Source organism: Zonotrichia albicollis, chromosome 3 (assembly GCF_047830755.1).
Source record: "Zonotrichia albicollis isolate bZonAlb1 chromosome 3, bZonAlb1.hap1, whole genome shotgun sequence".
NCBI classification, from domain to species: domain Eukaryota; kingdom Metazoa; phylum Chordata; class Aves; order Passeriformes; family Passerellidae; genus Zonotrichia; species Zonotrichia albicollis.
Window position 1 is genome coordinate 87,091,018 of NC_133821.1, and position 19,860 is coordinate 87,110,877.

The 19,860-nt window shown below is 38.0% G+C and overlaps 1 protein-coding gene across 11 annotated transcripts in view; it reads left to right on the plus strand.

Annotated features, from left to right (window-relative positions):
* CYRIA (CYFIP related Rac1 interactor A) overlaps positions 1 to 18,418 on the plus strand; it is a 55,935-nt gene extending 37,517 nt beyond the window's left edge. For 8 of the 11 annotated variants that reach the window (XM_074538076.1, XM_074538072.1, XM_074538071.1 and 5 more), the window contains 9 exons: positions 6,705 to 6,826; positions 7,732 to 7,837; positions 8,861 to 8,997; positions 9,082 to 9,159; positions 9,435 to 9,551; positions 9,646 to 9,725; positions 11,180 to 11,306; positions 14,993 to 15,114; positions 16,254 to 18,418. In XM_074538076.1, coding sequence (XP_074394177.1) covers positions 6,705 to 6,826; positions 7,732 to 7,837; positions 8,861 to 8,997; positions 9,082 to 9,159; positions 9,435 to 9,551; positions 9,646 to 9,725; positions 11,180 to 11,306; positions 14,993 to 15,114; positions 16,254 to 16,317 — 953 coding nt within the window. In that variant the 3' untranslated portion in view covers positions 16,318 to 18,418. Of the gene's footprint in view, positions 1 to 6,704; positions 6,827 to 7,731; positions 7,838 to 8,860; positions 8,998 to 9,081; positions 9,160 to 9,434; positions 9,552 to 9,645; positions 9,726 to 11,179; positions 11,307 to 14,992; positions 15,115 to 16,253 lie in introns of those variants that run through there. The other 3 variants (XM_005489743.4, XM_026795143.2, XM_005489747.4) reach the window with 2 other exon arrangements.
* The last annotated feature ends 1,442 nt before the right edge of the window (positions 18,419 to 19,860 follow it).

Sequence of the window (19,860 nt, forward strand, 5' to 3'; positions counted from 1 at the left end):
GTGATTAGACGCATATTTTGTCATCTTGAAATAGTTTTGTTCTTTAATAATTTATTCCTGAATTATTTTCTGAAAGAAGTAACTGGCATGTTATAAGCATGTGTGTCTGTGTACATTCAGAAGCACTGCTTCAAAAAGTCATTTAAATACATATTTAAATCTGATGAAATTGTTCAAACTTGCATTCTTAGATGAGAGCTAGAATGTATCACTAGAACTGTGCACAAACTTTAATCTTCTCATCTAGAGCTTAGTTACCTCATTATGAAAAATTAGTTTTAAAATATGAAAAAAGGGTTAATTGGTTAGTTTGGGTTTAGGAGGAGCCCTGTCCCTTCTTCTCTGTCTATATAATTTGTAAAACTTCGCTGTCACCCCAGGATGTCAAACCTCTGTCTAAGTCACCACTTATTTTTTTTCGACCAAACTTTTGAGGGCCTTGGCAGTGCTCTGTGGCTTTGCCAAGCTATTGTGAAAGCTTTCAGCTGCTCTGAGCTTACAGGTTTAATCAGCCCCGTTGCGTCCTTGTTGGCAAGAAAGTGTTCCTGACCCAGGCTGCAGGCTTGGCAGGAAACAGCTGCTCTGGCAGTGGGGAGCCTTGGTAGAGGTGGTGGTGAGAGGGGGAAATACCAAATTTGTTGCCTTGGCAGTGAAGGTTGTTTTTCTTTCCAAAAGCAAGTGGCCAATAACTGAATGAAGTACCTTGTCCCACAGGAGGTGCCAGTGGTTAGGGCACACTAGTCAGGCACACCTACCTGGAGAGGAACAAAACTGTCAGCTCCAAATTTCAGAGAATTTCATGCTTGTAAGTGAAAGTTTAAAAGTTTTTCTCACAAAGTACAGTCCCAGAGGTTTTTAGTGGCACAAAAATCTGTATTGGCTCAAAGGGATGTGACTGAAAACAGGGCTGTAGTTTTGTGCTTTGGTCTCCTGTAACTGGCTGTTGTACAGTGGAAAAGGACACTGAGTGAGTGGAAATGGAGCAGAGTCTGGTGTGGCCTTGCTGGACGTGTGACTTTGAGCTCATGGGTGAACATGGTCACTACACTTGGCCATTCAGAGGATGACAGGTGTGCTGAGCTGATGTGTTTACTGTATTCATTGTTTGCATCAGCATCTTGCTTTTTCATTTCTGTGGGCTTTTTCATTAGCTGGCTACTAAAAAAAAACAGAAAAAAGAAAAGTTTTACATCCTCTCATTTCCCCTACTTTCATGCAGGTGTCCACATTGTCACTTGCAATCCTTTTTGACACCTAACATTTTTCTTCAATCCAAACTGGAAATCAAGTTTTGCAACTCCATGGTCATACTTGAAAAAACTTGAATCCAGCATTAATTTCACTTAATGTTGTATAGCAAAAGCAGTTCTGTTTGCTCCCCAGTACTCATTTTAGAGTTGGGCAGTTATGCTGGGTCTGTGTGGAGAATAACATTCTCCATGCAGGTGGAAAGGCCTTTTCTTTAAAGGAGTATTGCAGACTTAATGCATTCAACCAAATTACTCTTTTTCAAGGTCTACTGAAAGGTTTAAATAGAGAAAAATAATTTCATCCTTATTAGAAAGTGCACCATCTTGCTTTTTACACTTGGATCTTGATGGGAGTATTTTTAATCAAGCTACTACCTCTTGGTTTGTTTATATATCATTTACTTTACCTTAATTCCTTCTTAGTGCTCAGCTTGAAAATCATGTTAGGAAAAGCGAGCGCCTGGCAAGTCTTGAGAGTGGCAAGTCTTGAGAGTCTGTGGCTTTCAGGATTTCACATCAAATTCTCTTGAAATGGATTTGTCAGTTTTGTCAGTTCAAGAGCTGTTTTGTACTTTAAATGTTGACCTTATTTAAATTAGTTGCAGATAAATTAATTCTGGGTATTTGAGCTCTTTCTGTACCATCTTAAAATTGCTCTTTTTTGCAGAAAATCTATTGTCAAATCACTGCCATTTCAGGCAAAGTAAACAAATAATTCCACATGAATTCTTGGAAATAATTTGAAAGTTGAGGCAACAATTTAACTTGAATCTAAAAGATTATGCTTATAGATTATTTGAAGATGTCCTTAAATGACACCTACAGTTCCATCCTCTCCTCAAATACTTTTTATAAGATGTTTTTTACCCTTAATGTGAGCAGGTTCTTTTTTTTTTTTTTTTTACTGTTAACTAGGTGGATTTCACTTGAGCCTAGTTAAATCTCTCTCATCCCCTCCAAGAATCTTATTTTCTAGGATTCCCCATATTCCCAGAAAGATTAATGAACTTTTCAGTTATTATTCATGTACCATTAAAAGGGTCTATTATTAGAATGTGTCTGGCAGCAGAGCAACTGCCCACTTTTCACATAATAGGCTATTAATTAATACTCTTGTTGCTCAGGCAGCAAGGCTGAGGATGTAATCTGGGTCCAGCCTGTGGGAGGTTAACTCAGTTCCCGAGCTGTGGAATGCCCTGAGGCAGAAACTGCAGCTCAGTCAGAGAGGTGCTGTGTGTCCATCCCCCATCCACCACAGAGCTGAACCCAGGCACTGATCTCCCTGGCACAGCACCCTGCCTGGAGCCAGAATTAACAGTTTTGTGAGCTTCACTGTATTCTACCTAGTTCAGACAGAATGAAATTTTAAAATCCTGTGTAGCCTGGATAGGGTACTGTTTCTATCCAATACTGGGGATTCGTTAATGTATGGAGTGGAACAGGTTCTGGTACTCTCTACAGTGAATTACTCACTGTAATTGTAATGCCTTTGCTCATTTCTGAGCTTTTCTTTTAATTTTGTCCCAGATTGTCATGGTGACAAATCTGAAATAGGACTTTAGCATTATGCAGTTAAATATGTATACTGGACTCTAACTTGCTGACTGAGGAATTATTTGCCGTTTTCAGCAGTGGGCAGGACAAGAAAAGCTGAGAGCAGAACCCATGAAAGCTCTTGTTTAACTCACTTTCTTTTGCTATGCTGTGGAGGCCAGAAGGGCATGGTATTTTTACAACAAATATGAGTCTAAATTCACTGAAATGGAAGAACTAACCAGCCTCAGTAGGAATCTTCTTAACCACCGAAGGGGTGGAATCAAGTTCTTAGATTCAGAAAGGGTGTGTGAGTTGGAAGTGCTTCTTGTAGTCCTGTTGCTAGTACTCTTCATAGTACTGTTCTTTCTTCATTAAAATTGATTACTGAAGTATTTTTGTACTTCATTTGGTACTGGTAAAGGCATCACATCCTTTATCCTTTCTATATTTAGTCTTATCCTATGAATACTAATGTTTTACCTATCTAGAGGTTTCTGTGTTTATTTCTAATGCACATTTGGTGAAGGATGAGGTAGATAGCTAACCCTAACTAACTCTGTTAGGAGGGTTTTCTGAAACAAATGACAGGTATTTTGCTAAGAAAATAATCATGACCCCACTTTCATGCCCTAGCATTCACCTGAAATTCTTAATGCATCCACAAATGAACAGTATTGGGTCCAGCTTTCCTCTTGTTCTTTTTGAAGTCTGAAGTTCTATCCAAAACATGGCATAGGCCATGCACAAATTTGAAAAAGAGCACGTGTTCATTGGAATGGATGAATTACCATGTCCTGGTTATTTCTGATGGAGCCAGTGGAAGCGTATTTCTTTCCAGATCTAAATTTGCCTGGTAGAATCTGTATATGGGAGATCCAGGCCTCATCTGACTCTTGCATTAATTTGATACAGGATTCATGTAGTTGTTTGGTTTAGGGTTCACATGAGAAACATCTGTCCAAAGGGAGGTAAAAGAGTTTTCTGTTTTGTCTAAAGACAGAATGCTCTGATTGCTAATCCTGAGCATTCTAAAAACTCAGCCTTGAAATGCAGTGAGTCTGGCCGTTATGGTAACTTGCTACTGAGGGGGTTTGCATTCACATGGGTTGGCCAGTGGAAGTGGTTTTATTTATGAATGGGCTCAGGTTTCTGGAGCTCTTGCTGCATCTCTGACAGTGGAGGGATAAGAGGTGAGCACGGCCAACCAGTGATTCCACACCATGGTTCAGGACTGGCATTGTTTAATTCAGAGCAGAGAAACAAGCTTTGGTTTCACTGACATAGCAAGCCAGTTCTAAACGTCAAAATATGTCATGAAGTCATCTCAATTCCTTTTAGTTGTTGCTGCTGCTATTATTATTATTATTGTTGTTGACAGTAAGATGAAATTGTTTTCAAAGTGATCCATTTCAGTTATTTTAGCTGACCATTTTTGGCAGGATCTTCTTGTAAAATCCCTTTTGAAAAATGGCCATGGTCTTATCAGAACATCTGTTTGCATAACTTCTATTTCATAAATAAATGCATGTTTAAAAAAAAAAAAGAAGCCTGAATCATCCTCCCTACCTTTCTTTTAAGCTAAATACTTCCAACATAAATGTAAACTGCTTCTGCAAGGGCAAGCTAAGCCTGCTGCTCTGGAGCCTTTGCAGCCCTCTTCCTCTCCCTTCCCTTTCTTTCCCTCTTCCACACACCTGCCTGGCTCTTGCTCCTACTCTGTCTCCAGGTGCTGGGATACTACAGAAAGCTCAATGAGTTTCAAATATTCCTTCTTCTGCCAACTTCTAAAAGATGAATTGGGAACTTTTGAAAAAGACTTAAAATGAAAGGTGTTACTAAAGGCCTTTTTGAAGTCTTAAAGTGCTGGGCAGTCTATAGCATTTGCATCCCCCTTAAGCACTAGTACTTTTATAGCAAATAAATTGTAAAAATTAACATAGAAGTACCTTGTTAACCAACAAGGTTAAACAAGATGCTTCAAGTTACCTGCACATGCAAATTTGACATTCATGAACTGCACTAACAAGTTATTTATTCTCTTTTGTGTTAGTATTCACTGAAATGTTATTTTCATTATCTTAACTAATAAAATATAGATACTGATTTTTATGTGACTCCCACCTTCCCCTGCTCTGTTGTTGTATGGTGTGAAACTGTTTCTCAGGATCACTGCTTTCCTCGTTAAAGTCAGAAGAGTTTTCTGTTTTGCTTCTTTATTACAAGATGGCAAACCCCTTACGGTGTGTACCTGAGATTTCTTGCAGCTTGAGGAAAGAACCAGTCTGGAACACTGTAAATTTAAAGTGACTGTTGGGTCAGTTCAACAGCCATGTCCCAGATGGGATTTTCCTTTGGGGAGTTTTTCCCTTCAGTGCTCCTTTCCCTCACTTTTTGAAGAATAGTGGAATTTTTTAGTTACATGAAATATTTTTACTATAAAACTCAGCTAAGTAAGCCCAGTTTATATTTATTTTAACTTTTTAAATGAGAGAAAGGAAAACTTAAGAACAAAAGGAAAGTCCAATCAGTATTATGTGCCCAGTATCTTGGAACTCATGGTACCGTAGGAATATGGGAAGGGTTTTAAGTATGCGTTGCTTTGAAGCTACAAACATGTAAATCTAATTTACATTTATGTCCTGTTTGTGCAAGGTCCATAGGTAACTTCATACATTTAAACAAATTATCCTAACCTGAAACGCCATGGAGAGAAGGCCTGTTTTCCATATACTCCAGTGTGAACCAGTTCATTTGTTTCTAATGGGGACTGGATAAATTAATCCCGTACTGATACATGGGTAGAAAATTCTGTCAGTTTTCTTAAGGAGAGTGGGACAACCTAAATAGAAAAATTGTTTTTAATATTTCTTGTCTAATTATGTAGACATTAATACAGTAGCTCATCCTAGTTGTTGAGTTTTGAACTGAACTTACCTCACTGCTTTTAATCAAACAAATAGTCTTTAAGTTCTAAGATTCAACTTCAAGGTGATTTTTTTCTTTCATAAAAATTAACATTCTACCTTTAGAAGCTAAAATGAATCTAAGGGAAGAAATAGTTGTGTCTCTGTAGAGCTCTCATTGTCCCTTCACATATAGACTGAAATCCCATATGTAGGTCATCCAGTCTTTGGTCAGTGCCTGTCATCTTTATGTTTTAAAGCAAAAGAAGACAGAAAATCTCTACCTTGTCTAATGTGTCAGTGTTCTGGGGATAACATAACTCCCTGGTGTCACACTGCTGTGTAAATCCCATAGGAAGAGATTTGAATAGGATAATTGATCTAATTTCAAATGTCATTTCTCTCAACAGTAAAGGTCTACAGGTCACTCACACCCTGAAAACTGATAACTGGCAGAGCTGGATTTATTTTAGTGGCAGGAATGATCCCTGACATACATAAGAAAAAAATTATTTTTAATAGTACTGTATCTGTTTTACAAAAGGAGAAATAAATTACCCTGGTTGAGGAAGCCTGGAGGGAAGTCAAAGTGGAGCAATATCCTACTGCTCTATCTATTGAAAGGCCTGATTTTATCCCTAAGCTGCAAGAAAAGTGAGCAATTCTTTGTAATTGAGCCATAGAGCTCATGAAAGAGAGGGACTGATGCATTATCCTATTTTCCAATAACATTGCTTTATGATACTGCTGCTCTTTAAAATGCTGCATTATGAGAAGAGGCATTATGAGCCAGAGCATACAAAAACTGTACTGTTCTTCCTTCCTTGCTATAAAAAGCAGAAGCTTGGATGTTAGCAGAATGGCTGTATAATTGTATATTTGGAAAAAAGCTACATCAGAATGGAGTTACACATACTCAAGCTGCATATGGTATTGTTAAGTAGAACTGTGTAATCCTGCCATTTGTACTGCAGCTTCCTTTTGACTTGGTGCATTTTGCTTTTCTCTTTCTTAGATGCACAGCCCACGGATGGAGAAAGGGAGGTCTGGAACCAGATCAGTGCAGTTTTACAGGACTCAGAAAGCATGCTTGCAGACCTTCAGGCTTACAAAGGAGCTGGACAAGAAATTAGAGATGTATGTTTGTTAATGACAATTCATTAGAAGCAAAATCAGGCAAAACTTGATATATTCCTTGCTTCTGTTCTCTATCCAAGCACATTCTATGAACTGAAGTGAAAATCTCCTTAGAATGTATTTATAAAATACATACCAGATTATGCATAACATTCAGTATGAAGCTCTAGCTTGAAATCATTAAATGGTGGCTGTTGGAACTTCTTTCGGGTTTTCTGTTAGTAATTAGTTACTATTTTTCACTTCAAGAAACACCATTTCATATACCTTGTTTCATGTATCTCATGGCAGAAGTCAAATTTGAGGACATGGAAGAAGTAATACTAAGCTGTCAGAAATACATGATACAGATAGTTCTGTTCTGTACGTGGAATAATGAAGCTCAGTAAATTATAACTTCCCATCCACTTTAGAGGCATCTTATTCTCTGAAGCTGGTCCTGAAGTACACTTCTGAACTGTAACTTAGAATTTTTCTCAGGTGACCAAAACTTTCCCTGCATCAGATTTGTGGGTACTCTTAGTGTGACATGTTGCTTACTTAAAAACCTCAACATGTTGAAGTATTCAACTGCATTAAAACCTGAAAAAAAAGACAACTTTTGCAACCACTAGTTACACAAAAGGTTTTACCTGATGTTTTTACAGTAGTTTTGCTCTCAAAGGAATATGTTAGAACATATTTCTATGTGTCAATGGTTCACTGTAATGAATGATTTTGAAACAGTACATTACAGGGGGAAAGGGAAGGTGAAAAACATGGGGTTTTTTTAATTCTTTGCAATGTAATTTCTCAGAATCCTTCTATGTTTTACAATACTTTTTAAAATAATGTAAGAAAATTCCAAACCACCTCTTGCTTGTTATTTATTTATCACAGTCTTTACAGTTATATTTTCATTTCAGGCAATACAAAATCCCAATGATATCCAGCTGCAAGAAAAAGCATGGAATTCAGTCTGCCCCCTGGTTGTAAGGCTAAAGCGCTTTTATGAGTTTTCACTCAGATTAGGTGAGCCCTGTTTTAATATCTCCATTTTATATGTTCTTTATATATAATGAAAGACGAAATTTTGTCCTTCCACAAACTTTTTAAAAGACGTATAGAGTTATTATTATTTCTGTTTGATATCAATGGACATTTAACAGTAATTGCATTTATCAAGGCATCTCTTTAATCTTAATTTCATATTTTGTTAGTTTGTCTGTATTACCTAAATAGCATACAAGCAAAAAAACATGATAAAACTACGCTGTTTTTCTCTTATTTCCTGTCACTTTTCTGCCCTTCTCCGGTCCATGTTGGATTAATGCAATTTATTTTTTGTAATTTGGATCCCCTGGAGCTTTAAAGGAGTGTAAGCTAGTCATATTTTGAGACTTTATAAGAGCAGGGATAATGGGGAAAGTGTATCAATAAACTCTCTCAGAGGATGAAAATCCAAAGTTGGATGTGTTGTACACTGGCTTTGTCATCCCAACAAACACAGAAGATGATGTAATTACTCTTTGAATTAGGACACTGGAATGAAAATACATCTATGAAGAGAGAGGGCTTCTAGTGCAAGGGGTTTCTTCTACAACATCCTCTAACTATGTCTTTCACTTTTTGAGTTATGCTAGTAATTACAGGCACGGAAGCTGATTTATATTGCTATCACTGCCCAAGAGTATACTTTTAGTAACAGAGATGCCAGAATAATCTTTATACTGAGCTGATGGCTAATTGAGGAGGATGAAAGTGCTGAATATCTGAATGCACGAAAAATGCCTTCTCTAGAATTTTTGATAAGGATCCCAGATAAAGGGTGACAAAAATGGAAAATAATTCAATGGTACAAAATTGAGAGAAAATGGCAGAGCCTGAAGAGGCAGGTGTCTTTAATTGATGCCTCTCACTTCAGAATAGTAAAAAAAAAATCTTTAGGGCTTGGTATGTTTGGAGGGTTTCTTTCCTTCGAATGCAGTATTTTTAGATATGTTGTTAAAACTTGGTGTGGACTGACTACAATTTGTGCTTCTGATTTTTATTCAGAGAAAGCCCTGCAGAGTTTACTGGAATCCTTGACATGCCCTCCCTACACTCCAACCCAGCACCTGGAACGGGAACAGGCTCTAGCAAAAGAGTTTGCAGAAATCTTACATTTTACTCTTCGTTTTGATGAACTTAAGGTTAATAAAGTCTTTCCATATATGTTGATTGTTACTGTGTATTTTGAACCAAAACTGATTATTTCCTGTTTCTCTTCCTGGAAGATGAGAAACCCAGCAATTCAGAATGACTTCAGTTATTACAGGCGGACAATAAGTCGCAACAGAATAAACAACATGCATGTAAGTAAATAAACTCTGATGTGCTGCATGCAGTGAGGTGTTTATTTATCAGGATGCGTTTATGCCATTTTTGGTAAAGTTTTTGCTTTTGATTCAGTAGCTGTCATGTTCTTTCCTTCACACTGAGTGTTAATCAGCAGTCCGGATGAAGTGATTAAAGAGGACTATTCAAGTAACAATCTGCTTTATGACATGAGCATGTACTGCGTCTTTTTCTTGCTGCTGGCAAGATTTTAAAGAGCTTTACTGACTATTTTTTCTCCTGTTTTTATCAGCTAGACATTGAGAATGAAGTGAACAATGAAATGGCCAATAGGATGTCCCTGTTCTATGCAGAGGCCACACCAATGCTGAAAACCCTCAGTAATGCAACAACACATTTTGTATCAGAAGTATGTAAAGGGGAAGAAAGGTCTAACACAGACATTCTTGATTTTAATTTTACAAGATAGTTTACTGAACACTGCCTATTTCTTACCCTTCCAGAACAAAACATTACCAATTGAAAATACAACGGACTGTCTAAGTACTATGGCCAGTGTTTGTAAAGTCATGTTGGAAACGCCGTAAGTTTTATCTTAAATCTTGGGGGGTTTGTATGATAGAACTTATATTTTAATTAGCCACCTGGGATAATACATTCTTTTCCAAGTGAATTCCTGTATCTTTGCCTTAAGTTGTTACTTCTTTTGTATAAAAAGTATGGCCTGGTGTTAGAAAGCCATGCCTCCTGTTCTTACCACCTTATAACATCTTTCATTAGGTTGAGTTCTGTTGGGGAGAGCTTACATGGTCAGCCTGCATTTCAAAAGGTTAAAATACAGTGTAATAATCTTATGCACTCTCAGGCTTCAGTGTCTGTGTCTTATCTAACCAGGGCAAAAGGCCTCCTGCTTGCCCATGCTGCTCAATTATTAGCACACAGAGGGCAAGATTTTGCCTCTTCCAGGCAGTACTTTAGCAAATACACAGGGCCTATTTCAAGGATCATTTAAGTAGATCTTTTTTTGGATGCAGCCATCTTATTGTAGATAGGAAAAAAATCAGCTGTATGAATTTTCATTCATATGAATGTATTCAGCTGTACAATCGTGTTCATATCTGCTAGTGTAGGCAATAATAGCCAGTAGGGTTCTTTATTTTGCTATGCATTTAGTGGAGTATATTTTAGGTTAGATGTCTCTTCAACTGGAAAACACATATAAGATAGAGTCAAGGTAGTCTTTCTGCCTATGAGTCATTTGTTCATGGAGCCATGTAAAGGGTAGAACTCCTGAGGTTTGTGCTTGTTCATGAAGATTCTGGAGGAGTGTCTGTAGGGGTAGGACTCATCTCACAGTCCTGAGACATCATAGAAGTGGGAATTGAAAAGTAGCCTTATGAGTCAGCTCTTTTTTTGGCAAAAGGAGAGAAAAAACTTTTGAGTCATCTAGAAGATAATGTGGTATTTAATTCTAATTGTGGGATAATCAGGCATTTTCACATCAAAACTTCTGTCACCTTTAAGTTGGTTCATGTTACAATGCTGTGGAAGAATAAAAGTTGAAGTTATTGTAGACTGAGAGGTACTCCAATACACAGAGAGAGAGAGAGAGAGCATGACTGTTACAATCCATCTTGGTGAAACCCCGAACTTCCCAGCTGCTGAACTTGGGTCCCACTGGACTATTCCAAAGTAGGAATTTAAGCAAAAGCAGTGGCTTTCCTTTGAGGTGCTGGCATGTGGTGTTTCTGAGATTAAACTGCAGTGTTTCAGATCAGTCTCCATTATATTTCATTAAGTTTTCTATGTAGCCATCATCACATACATTTTGAGGATCTCGGCAGTGCCTGAGTATGACAAGAGGTTTACATCTATTGGCACAGGCTTACAGAATTCACTGATACTCAGTGTCTTACTAATGTGCATCTGCAGCCCTAAAATATACTTTTGGTTCCGATTTCACGCACTCCCAGTATAGTTTTAAAAATTGTCTAGTAAAAGGTCTGGCATGTTTATTTCTTTTGTTCTGTCTTGCAGAGAGTACAGGAGTAGATTCACCAGTGAAGAGACCCTTATGTTCTGCATGCGAGTGATGGTGGGAGTTATTATCCTGTACGATCACGTTCATCCTGTGGGAGCTTTCTCAAAGACATCAAAGATTGATGTAAGAGAAGCCTTTCTTTAATACTCTGTAGGTTTGAGTACTAGTCTGCAGCTCTTTTTCATCACAAGCTTATGCTTGGTAGAAATAATTTTACTTACTTTTGAATGGCAATTTAGAATTTGTCTTCACTTGTGCTCTTCAATACATCAGTTTTGACCAGCTTTTTTCCTTTTTATTTTTTTACAGACACAGATAATAATTTTTCTTAGTTACCTCTGCTTTTTTGCCAACTGTGTAGTTAGGCTAAAATCATTTTATATTACACTTAGTGTGGAATATGTTCTGTGGTCTTAATTTTTTTTTAATCATGTAGTATATCAATGCTGAAATGGTCATCTTTGGCAGTAGTTCTCTTGTAAAAAGTAGATATTCAATGTTGTGTCTGCTTTGTCTGACATCTGAAGTAACAGAACTGAAATGTTACTGTTGTAATGTTGATAATGACCCTTCAGTTTTATCTTTGGCATGGCCAGTCACAGAGACATCAGTCTTATTTTTCTATTTTAGAAATTGCAGGCACACATGAAAAGAGTACTCTTGTCTTTTCTGCATGTTTTTACAAACCTAAATCTCACACACCACTTCTTTCAGCAGAAATAAGCTTTTAATAATGAAAAAAATGCCAAGTCTTTTGATTTACATGATAGACTTTTTCAAAAGAGAAGGAAAAAACCAAATATTATTGCTCTCCATGACACTGGGTCTTCCTTAGCATTTTGCATCTGTGGGTAGCAGAATTTTGCCACATCTCCTCTTTGACTCTCTACAGAGGGAAAGATTTTTCACAGAGGTGAATAGATTTGCTCAAGGTCATAAACAGATAGAGCCTGGGGCTTGAATGCAGATTTCTTGAATGGAGGTTCAGTCTCTTGCCTACAGAGGCAACAGAAGTGAAATTCTGAAAGGATCAAATGTACATTGTGTGTACTTTGGTTCTCACGTTTATCCTAAAGCCTTGTCATCGTGCAGGAAAGTTAGGTAGGTATAAATGGGAGGCAGGAGATGTACAACTCAGTTTTAAAAAATGAGTACATGGTCCCAAATCTTGAGTTGCGTAATTAGCTCCATGATTTTTTTTTAATTCAAAAAATCTCCTAACATTTCAGATTATGAGTTTGTTTTACTGTGGTAAACAATTCTTTTCTCCAAACTATTCACTTCAGCCATTCAAGCCATTTCAAGATAATTTCAGGGACAGTGAAGTATATTACCCTTTCCTTACTCTTTCAAGACTGGAGGCTGTATTTTAAGCTCTTAATGACAGTCTCCTAGTTTAGACATCTGTCTTGGTTTGAAAGACACGTGTCTGCCAAGGAAGGCAGGAACCTCCCTTGGAGTGGAAAATATGACCCCTTCTCTCTGAATTATTATAACTTTGAAATTAAGTGCAAGGCAAAGATATGGGGAAAGCAATAACAGTTCTTTACTAGTATGTATGTGTATAACAAGGCAAGCAAACAACAACAATGGCAGCAAAAACAGAGAAAAGAAAAATCCCCGAAAACCCAACAAACAGTTCCTGCTCTCCAAGCTGTGTTCCCTTGGGTGCAGTTCTGAGCACGGCCAGCCAGGGCGCTGCTGGCTCCTGGTGGGCAGGGCGGGCGCGGTGATTCCCCCGCGGCTGCAGGGGGCGCTGTGGGGCGCGTGTGGTGATTCCCCCGCGGCTGCAGGGGCGCTGTGGGGCGGGCTTGGGAGCACACGGCAATGGCAGGAGGGTAAAAAGCGATCTGTACAAAGCCCCAGGGACAGCGATCCCACTGCTCCAGCGGCTCCTCGGGAGCGGCAAGCTGGAATGGCAGGAAGGAGCACAAGTCCTGGCGTGGTGGAGGGAGGAGTTGTATGAGAAACTCTGCAGCTGTAGCTGGAACCGCGGCGTGTCCTGAAGGTCAGGGAGTGCAGGGCTGCAGTGCAGCCGAAAGAACGGAGGGGCTGGGCAGCCACAGCCTGGCTCTGAGCAGGGCAGGGGAAAGGCAGGCTTGGCATCCTGGGGTTTGCCCTGAGGCACCCCAGCAGATGGGGAAGAGTACTTTTTTTGCTTAGGTGTGGTGTTAATAAGGTGAGGTGTTCGTAAGGTCCCAGTGCAACAGCCACTCTTTGGAGTAGAGCTCCGCTCCCAGTAGAAGAAAGGCAGCAGGAGATGGAGCCTTGCAATGGTGATGAATTCTCCCCACAGCAACGGCAGCCTCTCTCCCCTCTGAATGCCCAGAGTACAAGAGAGCTGGGGGCTGCACCCAACCCCTTTTTCCTAATCCAGTTTTCATTGTGTCTCTACTCCTCCCAGAGAAACACCCAGGTAAAAAGAGAGAGTAGCCAGCTGCTCTCCTCCCCTGAGCTGTGGCAAGTTTTGTCTCTCTTGATCATGCAGTCGTTATTGTCTCCTAGCAACACATATGGGAGAAAAATTCCTTGAGAGAAAGAAACAAAAGGAAGAATCCTAAACCCCAACATTATCCTGCTTGGTTTAGGTATTCTGATTGTAACAGAAATAAAAAATAATTGTTTGAATTTTTATCCCCTTTGACTTGGTCTGGTCTGATCAGACCTGCTGGGGCATGTAAACTGGTACTGAGTGATGTGCACATAGACTTGAGCTTCTCTAATTTAGGAAAAATAACTGTGTCACTTCAGAACACATGGTGCTAGCCTGAGAATCTCATCTGATCTGGTATTTGCAAAGCTAGTTACACTTTCCAGGTAGAAATGAACCAGCTGAGCAGTGAGCAGTGTTTGTTGGGCTGCTTCCTGTAAGGGATGCTGAGCTACATTTTCTAACTATTTTTTGCTGGAATCCTGACTTAGATTAAGTGTTTCATCATCTGCTTCCTTAATAAGGCAGAGGTGCTCTTCAGCTGCAAAGAAATGTCTACATGTAGATTTAGCACTCCAATGTGACTTGGAAAATTAAAGGATTCAAATCTTGACCCAGCTGTGTCTTTATCTGTCATTTTGAATAAGATGGAATTAATCTAGGTTAATTTCTGAATAGCTAGATTAGATGTCTTCATAGCAGTGGGAAGGAAAAAGTACTACTGGGGAAGATACATTCTGAAAAGGTTAGAAGCATTCCTTATTTCTCTATTGACCAGCTAGGGAGTCTGTACAATGGGTCAAATGAGTTCTACTCTTGCTTTCTCTGCTTCATTTCCCCTTTTGTAAATTTGGACAGAGTTTCAGCCTGTTTTTTACAGTCTCCACAAAGATGTTCATTCAGTGTGGTGTTAAAATCAACACCATGGACTTCTTAGATTAAATTTTTAACCGCAAGCTATGAAACAAATAATAAGTTGTCACTGGTTAGGTTCACAACTAAAAACTGAATACTGAAAATTACTTCCCTATATGCAAACATAAAAATAAGTCAGAGTTGAAACATCTCTTCTTAGAGCTAACAGCAATGACACAGAACTCACAAAATCTCTTTTTTTCAGCCTGTATCAGATAGTTTTGATTTTTGTAATTTTTACTTGGCTTGAAGAAGCAGTGTGCAAGTTAAAATATAGACTTGATACATAATTTACACTCTACAAGCTTTTGTTAAAGTAGATGTTTTCTCCAAAGTTAAGTTTTTAACTTTGAGATAATTTTTAATAAGGTGTAATGCTTTTATTGTGTCATGTAAAACAGCATTAACACTCAGTAAGAAAAGAAACCTGCCTGTATATGGTGAATTTTTTCCTTGTTTTCAGCTAGTGCAATTCATATATTATTGTTCAATAGTGGCATGCTTCTGTTCCCAGATGAAGGGATGCATAAAAGTTTTAAAGGAACAACCACCTGACTCTGTGGAAGGACTTCTGAATGCTCTCAGGTATGTGTGATTCAGCCGTAGAAAATTCCTCTCTGTTTTTCTCCCAATCTCTTTATATTTAAGATTCTTCACTTTAGAACATTGCTTTAATAAGATTATCCTCTCAGGTTTCCTCTTCATTACCTGGGTTTTTTAAATATTAATTTCTTCCCATTTCATTTCATTTGAATAAACAATAAATGTTAATATTTTAAACAGTATATCCTACCTAAGATTTACCATATAAAATACCCCAGAATCTATAGAGCATTTTAGAAATGAAGTGTCAGATTTCTATTTCTCAAACCCTAAGTACTTCCCTTCTCCCTCTCCCTTTCCATCTCAGTAAGACTTTTCTTTTTTTTTTTTTTTTAATCTTGCTAAATTACTCAGCTTCAAGGAAACAGCATCCTAAATCCCAATCGTGTTCATGGTGCTGTCCTGGGAAGGAAGACACAGAGGGGTCTGATGCTTCTCTGAAGCTGAGAATGTTGTCAAACCCAAGTTTTTCAGAGCTGTTTCGAGTTCTCTAGCTGTTGAATGCTTGGATAGAGGGAGAGCTGCACTTCCACACTTGCTTATCATATCTTTTGAATTAAAGTTGATGTGGAGTTAAATGTACAGGTATCAAGTGTGTTTCAAGCTTATGTTATAATCAGTCTCCCTATTAGCATAAACAGTGGAGAATGCGTGGATTTAAATGGAAAAAAACACGCTAAGGCTCTTCAGTCCTCTCAGAATATTTAAGAAAGCTGCTTAAAATCATAGATTATGCCAAAATTCAGTCTAGATTCTGAAGTGATTTTAGTATTTACCATATTTCTTATGTCTTTTCATTATTTTGCTTATTTTGAAGCTTTTAACTAGAAAAAATAAGAGATAATTTTGACCTAAGATTATGACAATGTCATAGACAGATACCAGACAGGATTTAGCCACAGTTCTCCACCTTTTAGCAGGGAATAATTTACTGCATAGGGTATTTAGAAGATAAAGAGCACCAGATTCTTGCCAGTTAAATTCCAGTGATCAGTAGAGGACCATGTAAATTCCTCCTTTGTGTAACTGAACGGTGCTGATTTCAAAAACAGGCTCAAATGTTCAGACTTTTCCTGTCTCTGTTCATTTTATAAATTATTGTTTTAACTTGTAATTTCTAGGTTCACTACAAAACACCTGAATGATGAATCTACTTCAAAACAAATTCGAGCTATGCTGCAGTAGTACCCACAGACAAGTAGATGTTTGTATTGATCACAGAAGATGTGTATGTTTACATAATTTAATACAGTTTGATGTTAATACTTGTGTGTATTTACATAACCATTTTCTTCACATTGCTAAAATATATGAATCTGTTCATAACCTGACTGACTTTATATAGTACAACCTAAGTTCTTATTCCAGCCTTTATCTTTTGACTTTTAAAATACTTTTTTACTTAGATACTTCAGTTAAGACAATTTACCTGTGCATTTTAATCCTTAAACGCCTTCTCTATCAGAGAAGTTGTAGTGAAGACAAAATGGAAATCAAACTGAAATGTCAAAGGTACCACAGAAAAGGAACTTTAAAGATGAAAAAAGTTAATATAAGAGAAAGCAAAATTCATTTGGTATGTTTTGAAGAACATGTGCACAGTTTTTTGGTCAGTTTTAGGATCTTGTCAAACTAGTATGAATAGGAGAATACCTGAATGTTCATTACTCACAAAATGCATTGTCTTTCCTGTAATAAGTGGAGATCCACCTGATTTTATGGATTATGTGATGTCTGGCATCCAAAAAATGTATTTCAAACAGGTAATTTTACCTTTTTAATTAAGTATAACCTGTACCTTTCAACAGCCTAGGAAATTAATATCCTTTTTCAGATGCAGTATAAATGAAGAGAAAATATGCTTAAAGATCATTGATAGATTTTGAAAATTCTGTATAATTTTATTAGATTTAGAAAGGAAAGGGAAAATACTAATGCCTTGACTTAACTGGAAAAGGTTTGTCAGTGTAAATATATCACAGTGAACATTAACTACCAGACAGCTTTAGCCAGTAATTTTTTGGCTGATCTAAACTAGTACACTCTTCTGTAGCAAACTTCCTGATGTCATATCAGCTGCATCAGACTAGGGATGGTTTAAAATCAAGAGCTGATCTTTTCTTAGGAACTCCATTAAGTTCCTGGTAGTGTTATTCATTAGATGACTCAGAATCAACACAGAAATATTTATCAGCTGACTGCTCTTCACTGGCTTTTGACATGTGATTGATACTTCAAAAAGTTAAGTTCCTTGCTGAGTTGTTTGTTCTTACTTTCTGGTAAATGTTCCAGTTAATGGAATAGAAATACTTTGCCAAAAGCAGCAAAGTGCTCATGCTCTGTTATGTGTGTCTACTGGGTGGTCTGCAGTTGCTGTACATATTCTTGCAGAGGTCACGTTCAGAAAATGTTTGATTTTGTGTACTTTGCTTGCATGTATGTGTGGAAACTCCAGTGCTTGTGCACAGATTCAGATTTGCATTTGCTTATCCCCATATAGATAAATCAGGGTTTGTGTGCTTTCACTGGAATTTTCATGCACATCTCTTCTAAAAACATTACCTTAAGACTTTGAAGATGCATTTGGTCTGCTGGAACTCGGCTGCACTGTGACAAACTGTGTCTTTGAACTCAGTCCTTAAACAGTATTAATGTCACAAGTTCTCTGGAGTAGGGATTAACTTGAGAGTTTATTTCTGGGCAGAGCAACCCCTGTGAGGTTTCTCAGACCCAATCAGAACCCACAGGTGCCAATGTCATGCCTGTGCTGATGCTGGACAGCACCACAACTCCAGCATTCACGTCACACCCCTGCAGGTGCAGCAGCCAGTTGCTATGATGTTGCTGGGGAGAGAGGTAGAACTCACTCACATTAGATCTTTTTCTTTTTCTGAAAGCAATGACCACACTTTTTTTCACAGTAGCAAATCCACTGTTTACAGGCTCCATTTTTAATGGGGGGACATTTAAAAATGTATGTTAGGGAAAATCCTGCTTTGTTCATAGTCACTTCCAGTTAGGTAAATTAGGTGGATGACAGGCCATTCTGTTGAGCTTTGGTAACTGAAGTTAATATATGCTTACCTGCAATTTTTTGTCAAACAATGAAGTCTTATCTTTAAGTAGCCCAGAGAAAAACTATTTGTCACTTGTATAATAAAAATGTAAACCTTAAAGCATTCTGTGAGTTGTCATGTGCTGTTTGTGAAGTCACGGGATTTCTTGGCCTGCTTTGATGTTTTTGTACAGAAGTTTGTTTGAAATAATAAAAAATTTGGTACAGTAAGTTTTGGGACTCCCTATATTTAGTGACAACATAAACAGGTTGAGAAATGCCTCATTTAAAGTTTTAGATCATATAGTAGGTTCACCTTTATGTGTCCTAAAAGCACTTGTTTCACTTGTGTGCTACAGAAGTATAACCTCACATCACATAAAAAATCCTGTGTTTTTCTGACATATATTAGCACTTGTTTGTCATCATGGCCAAGGGGGATTGTTGATACTGCTGGGGGCATGAATCCCTTTTCTGACTTTTATATCTTCATATTAGTCATCCTGACCTGTGGAGGCCAGCTCAGGTTGTGTTTATAATCAATAAGGTTACCAGAGGATTACTCATTTAAATGTAAGATAAATTCAAATGAATAGCTTTTGGAAGAAGATCTGTATAGACTAATGGAGATCAAAGTTATTGATCTCCGTTTTGTCAATGCTTGTTATTTTGTCTCATTGTTATGTAAATGTTTGTGGTATGATAAATATTTAAGCTTCATAATATTCAAACTTCAGAATGCTCATAAATAGGTGTGAATAGTGTGATTCAGAAGAGCCCTAAAACTTTTACTAGTCTTGTGGTGGAAGAAAATACTATTTTAAGGTTGTATGAATTTGAAAGGCTATGATTTGTCACTTTGAACAATAGAATGTGTTTGAGACATGATTTATGACTTCTAAGCTTTCTGCTGCTACTGAGTGGCTGTCATGAAAGATAGCTTCTGAAATTGCGTTTACAGGTCTCTGGTAGACCACGTCGCTCAGATAAATTGTCGTACATTTTCCATGTGTACTAAAATTTACGAACCAACAAGAAGTCCTCTCTATGTTGCTTTCTCTGTTGTATTTCAGCTAAATCTGAACTGGAAGTAGGACATAAATGTATGCAATTGCTTGCATTCTTACATTGGTACTGAATTAAACAATGTCAGACATAAATTCTTTGTATTAAATGATCTGTCCTCCCCCTCCCCCATTTATTTCTTGATCAGTTAGGTGCAATCAATATATTCCTATGACAATACAGTGTCATTTCAGTAGATTCCCATTTGGGAAATGGCGCATCACATTTTCATGTCACATCTGAACCAAAGCAGTACAGATGTCCATTTCTCAGTCTGTCAAGGTCCCTCTGAATGGCAGCACAGCCATCTGGTGTCTCAACAGCTCCTCCCAGTCTTGCTTCAGCTGCAAAATTCCTGAGGGTCATTCTGCCCCATCCTCTGGTTCATTTATGAAGGTGTTAAATAGCATTGATCCCAGTACCCGCTACAGGGGAGCACCACTAGTGACTGTCAAGATGCATTTTGTGCTGCTGATGACATCTCCTTTGAGCTTAGGGTGCAGCCAGTTCTCAATACACCCCACTGCCAGTTTATCTCATCCAGAGTTCACTGGTTTTCCTATGAGGAAGTTAAAGTGCCAGAAGCCTTGAAGTCAAGATAAACAAGA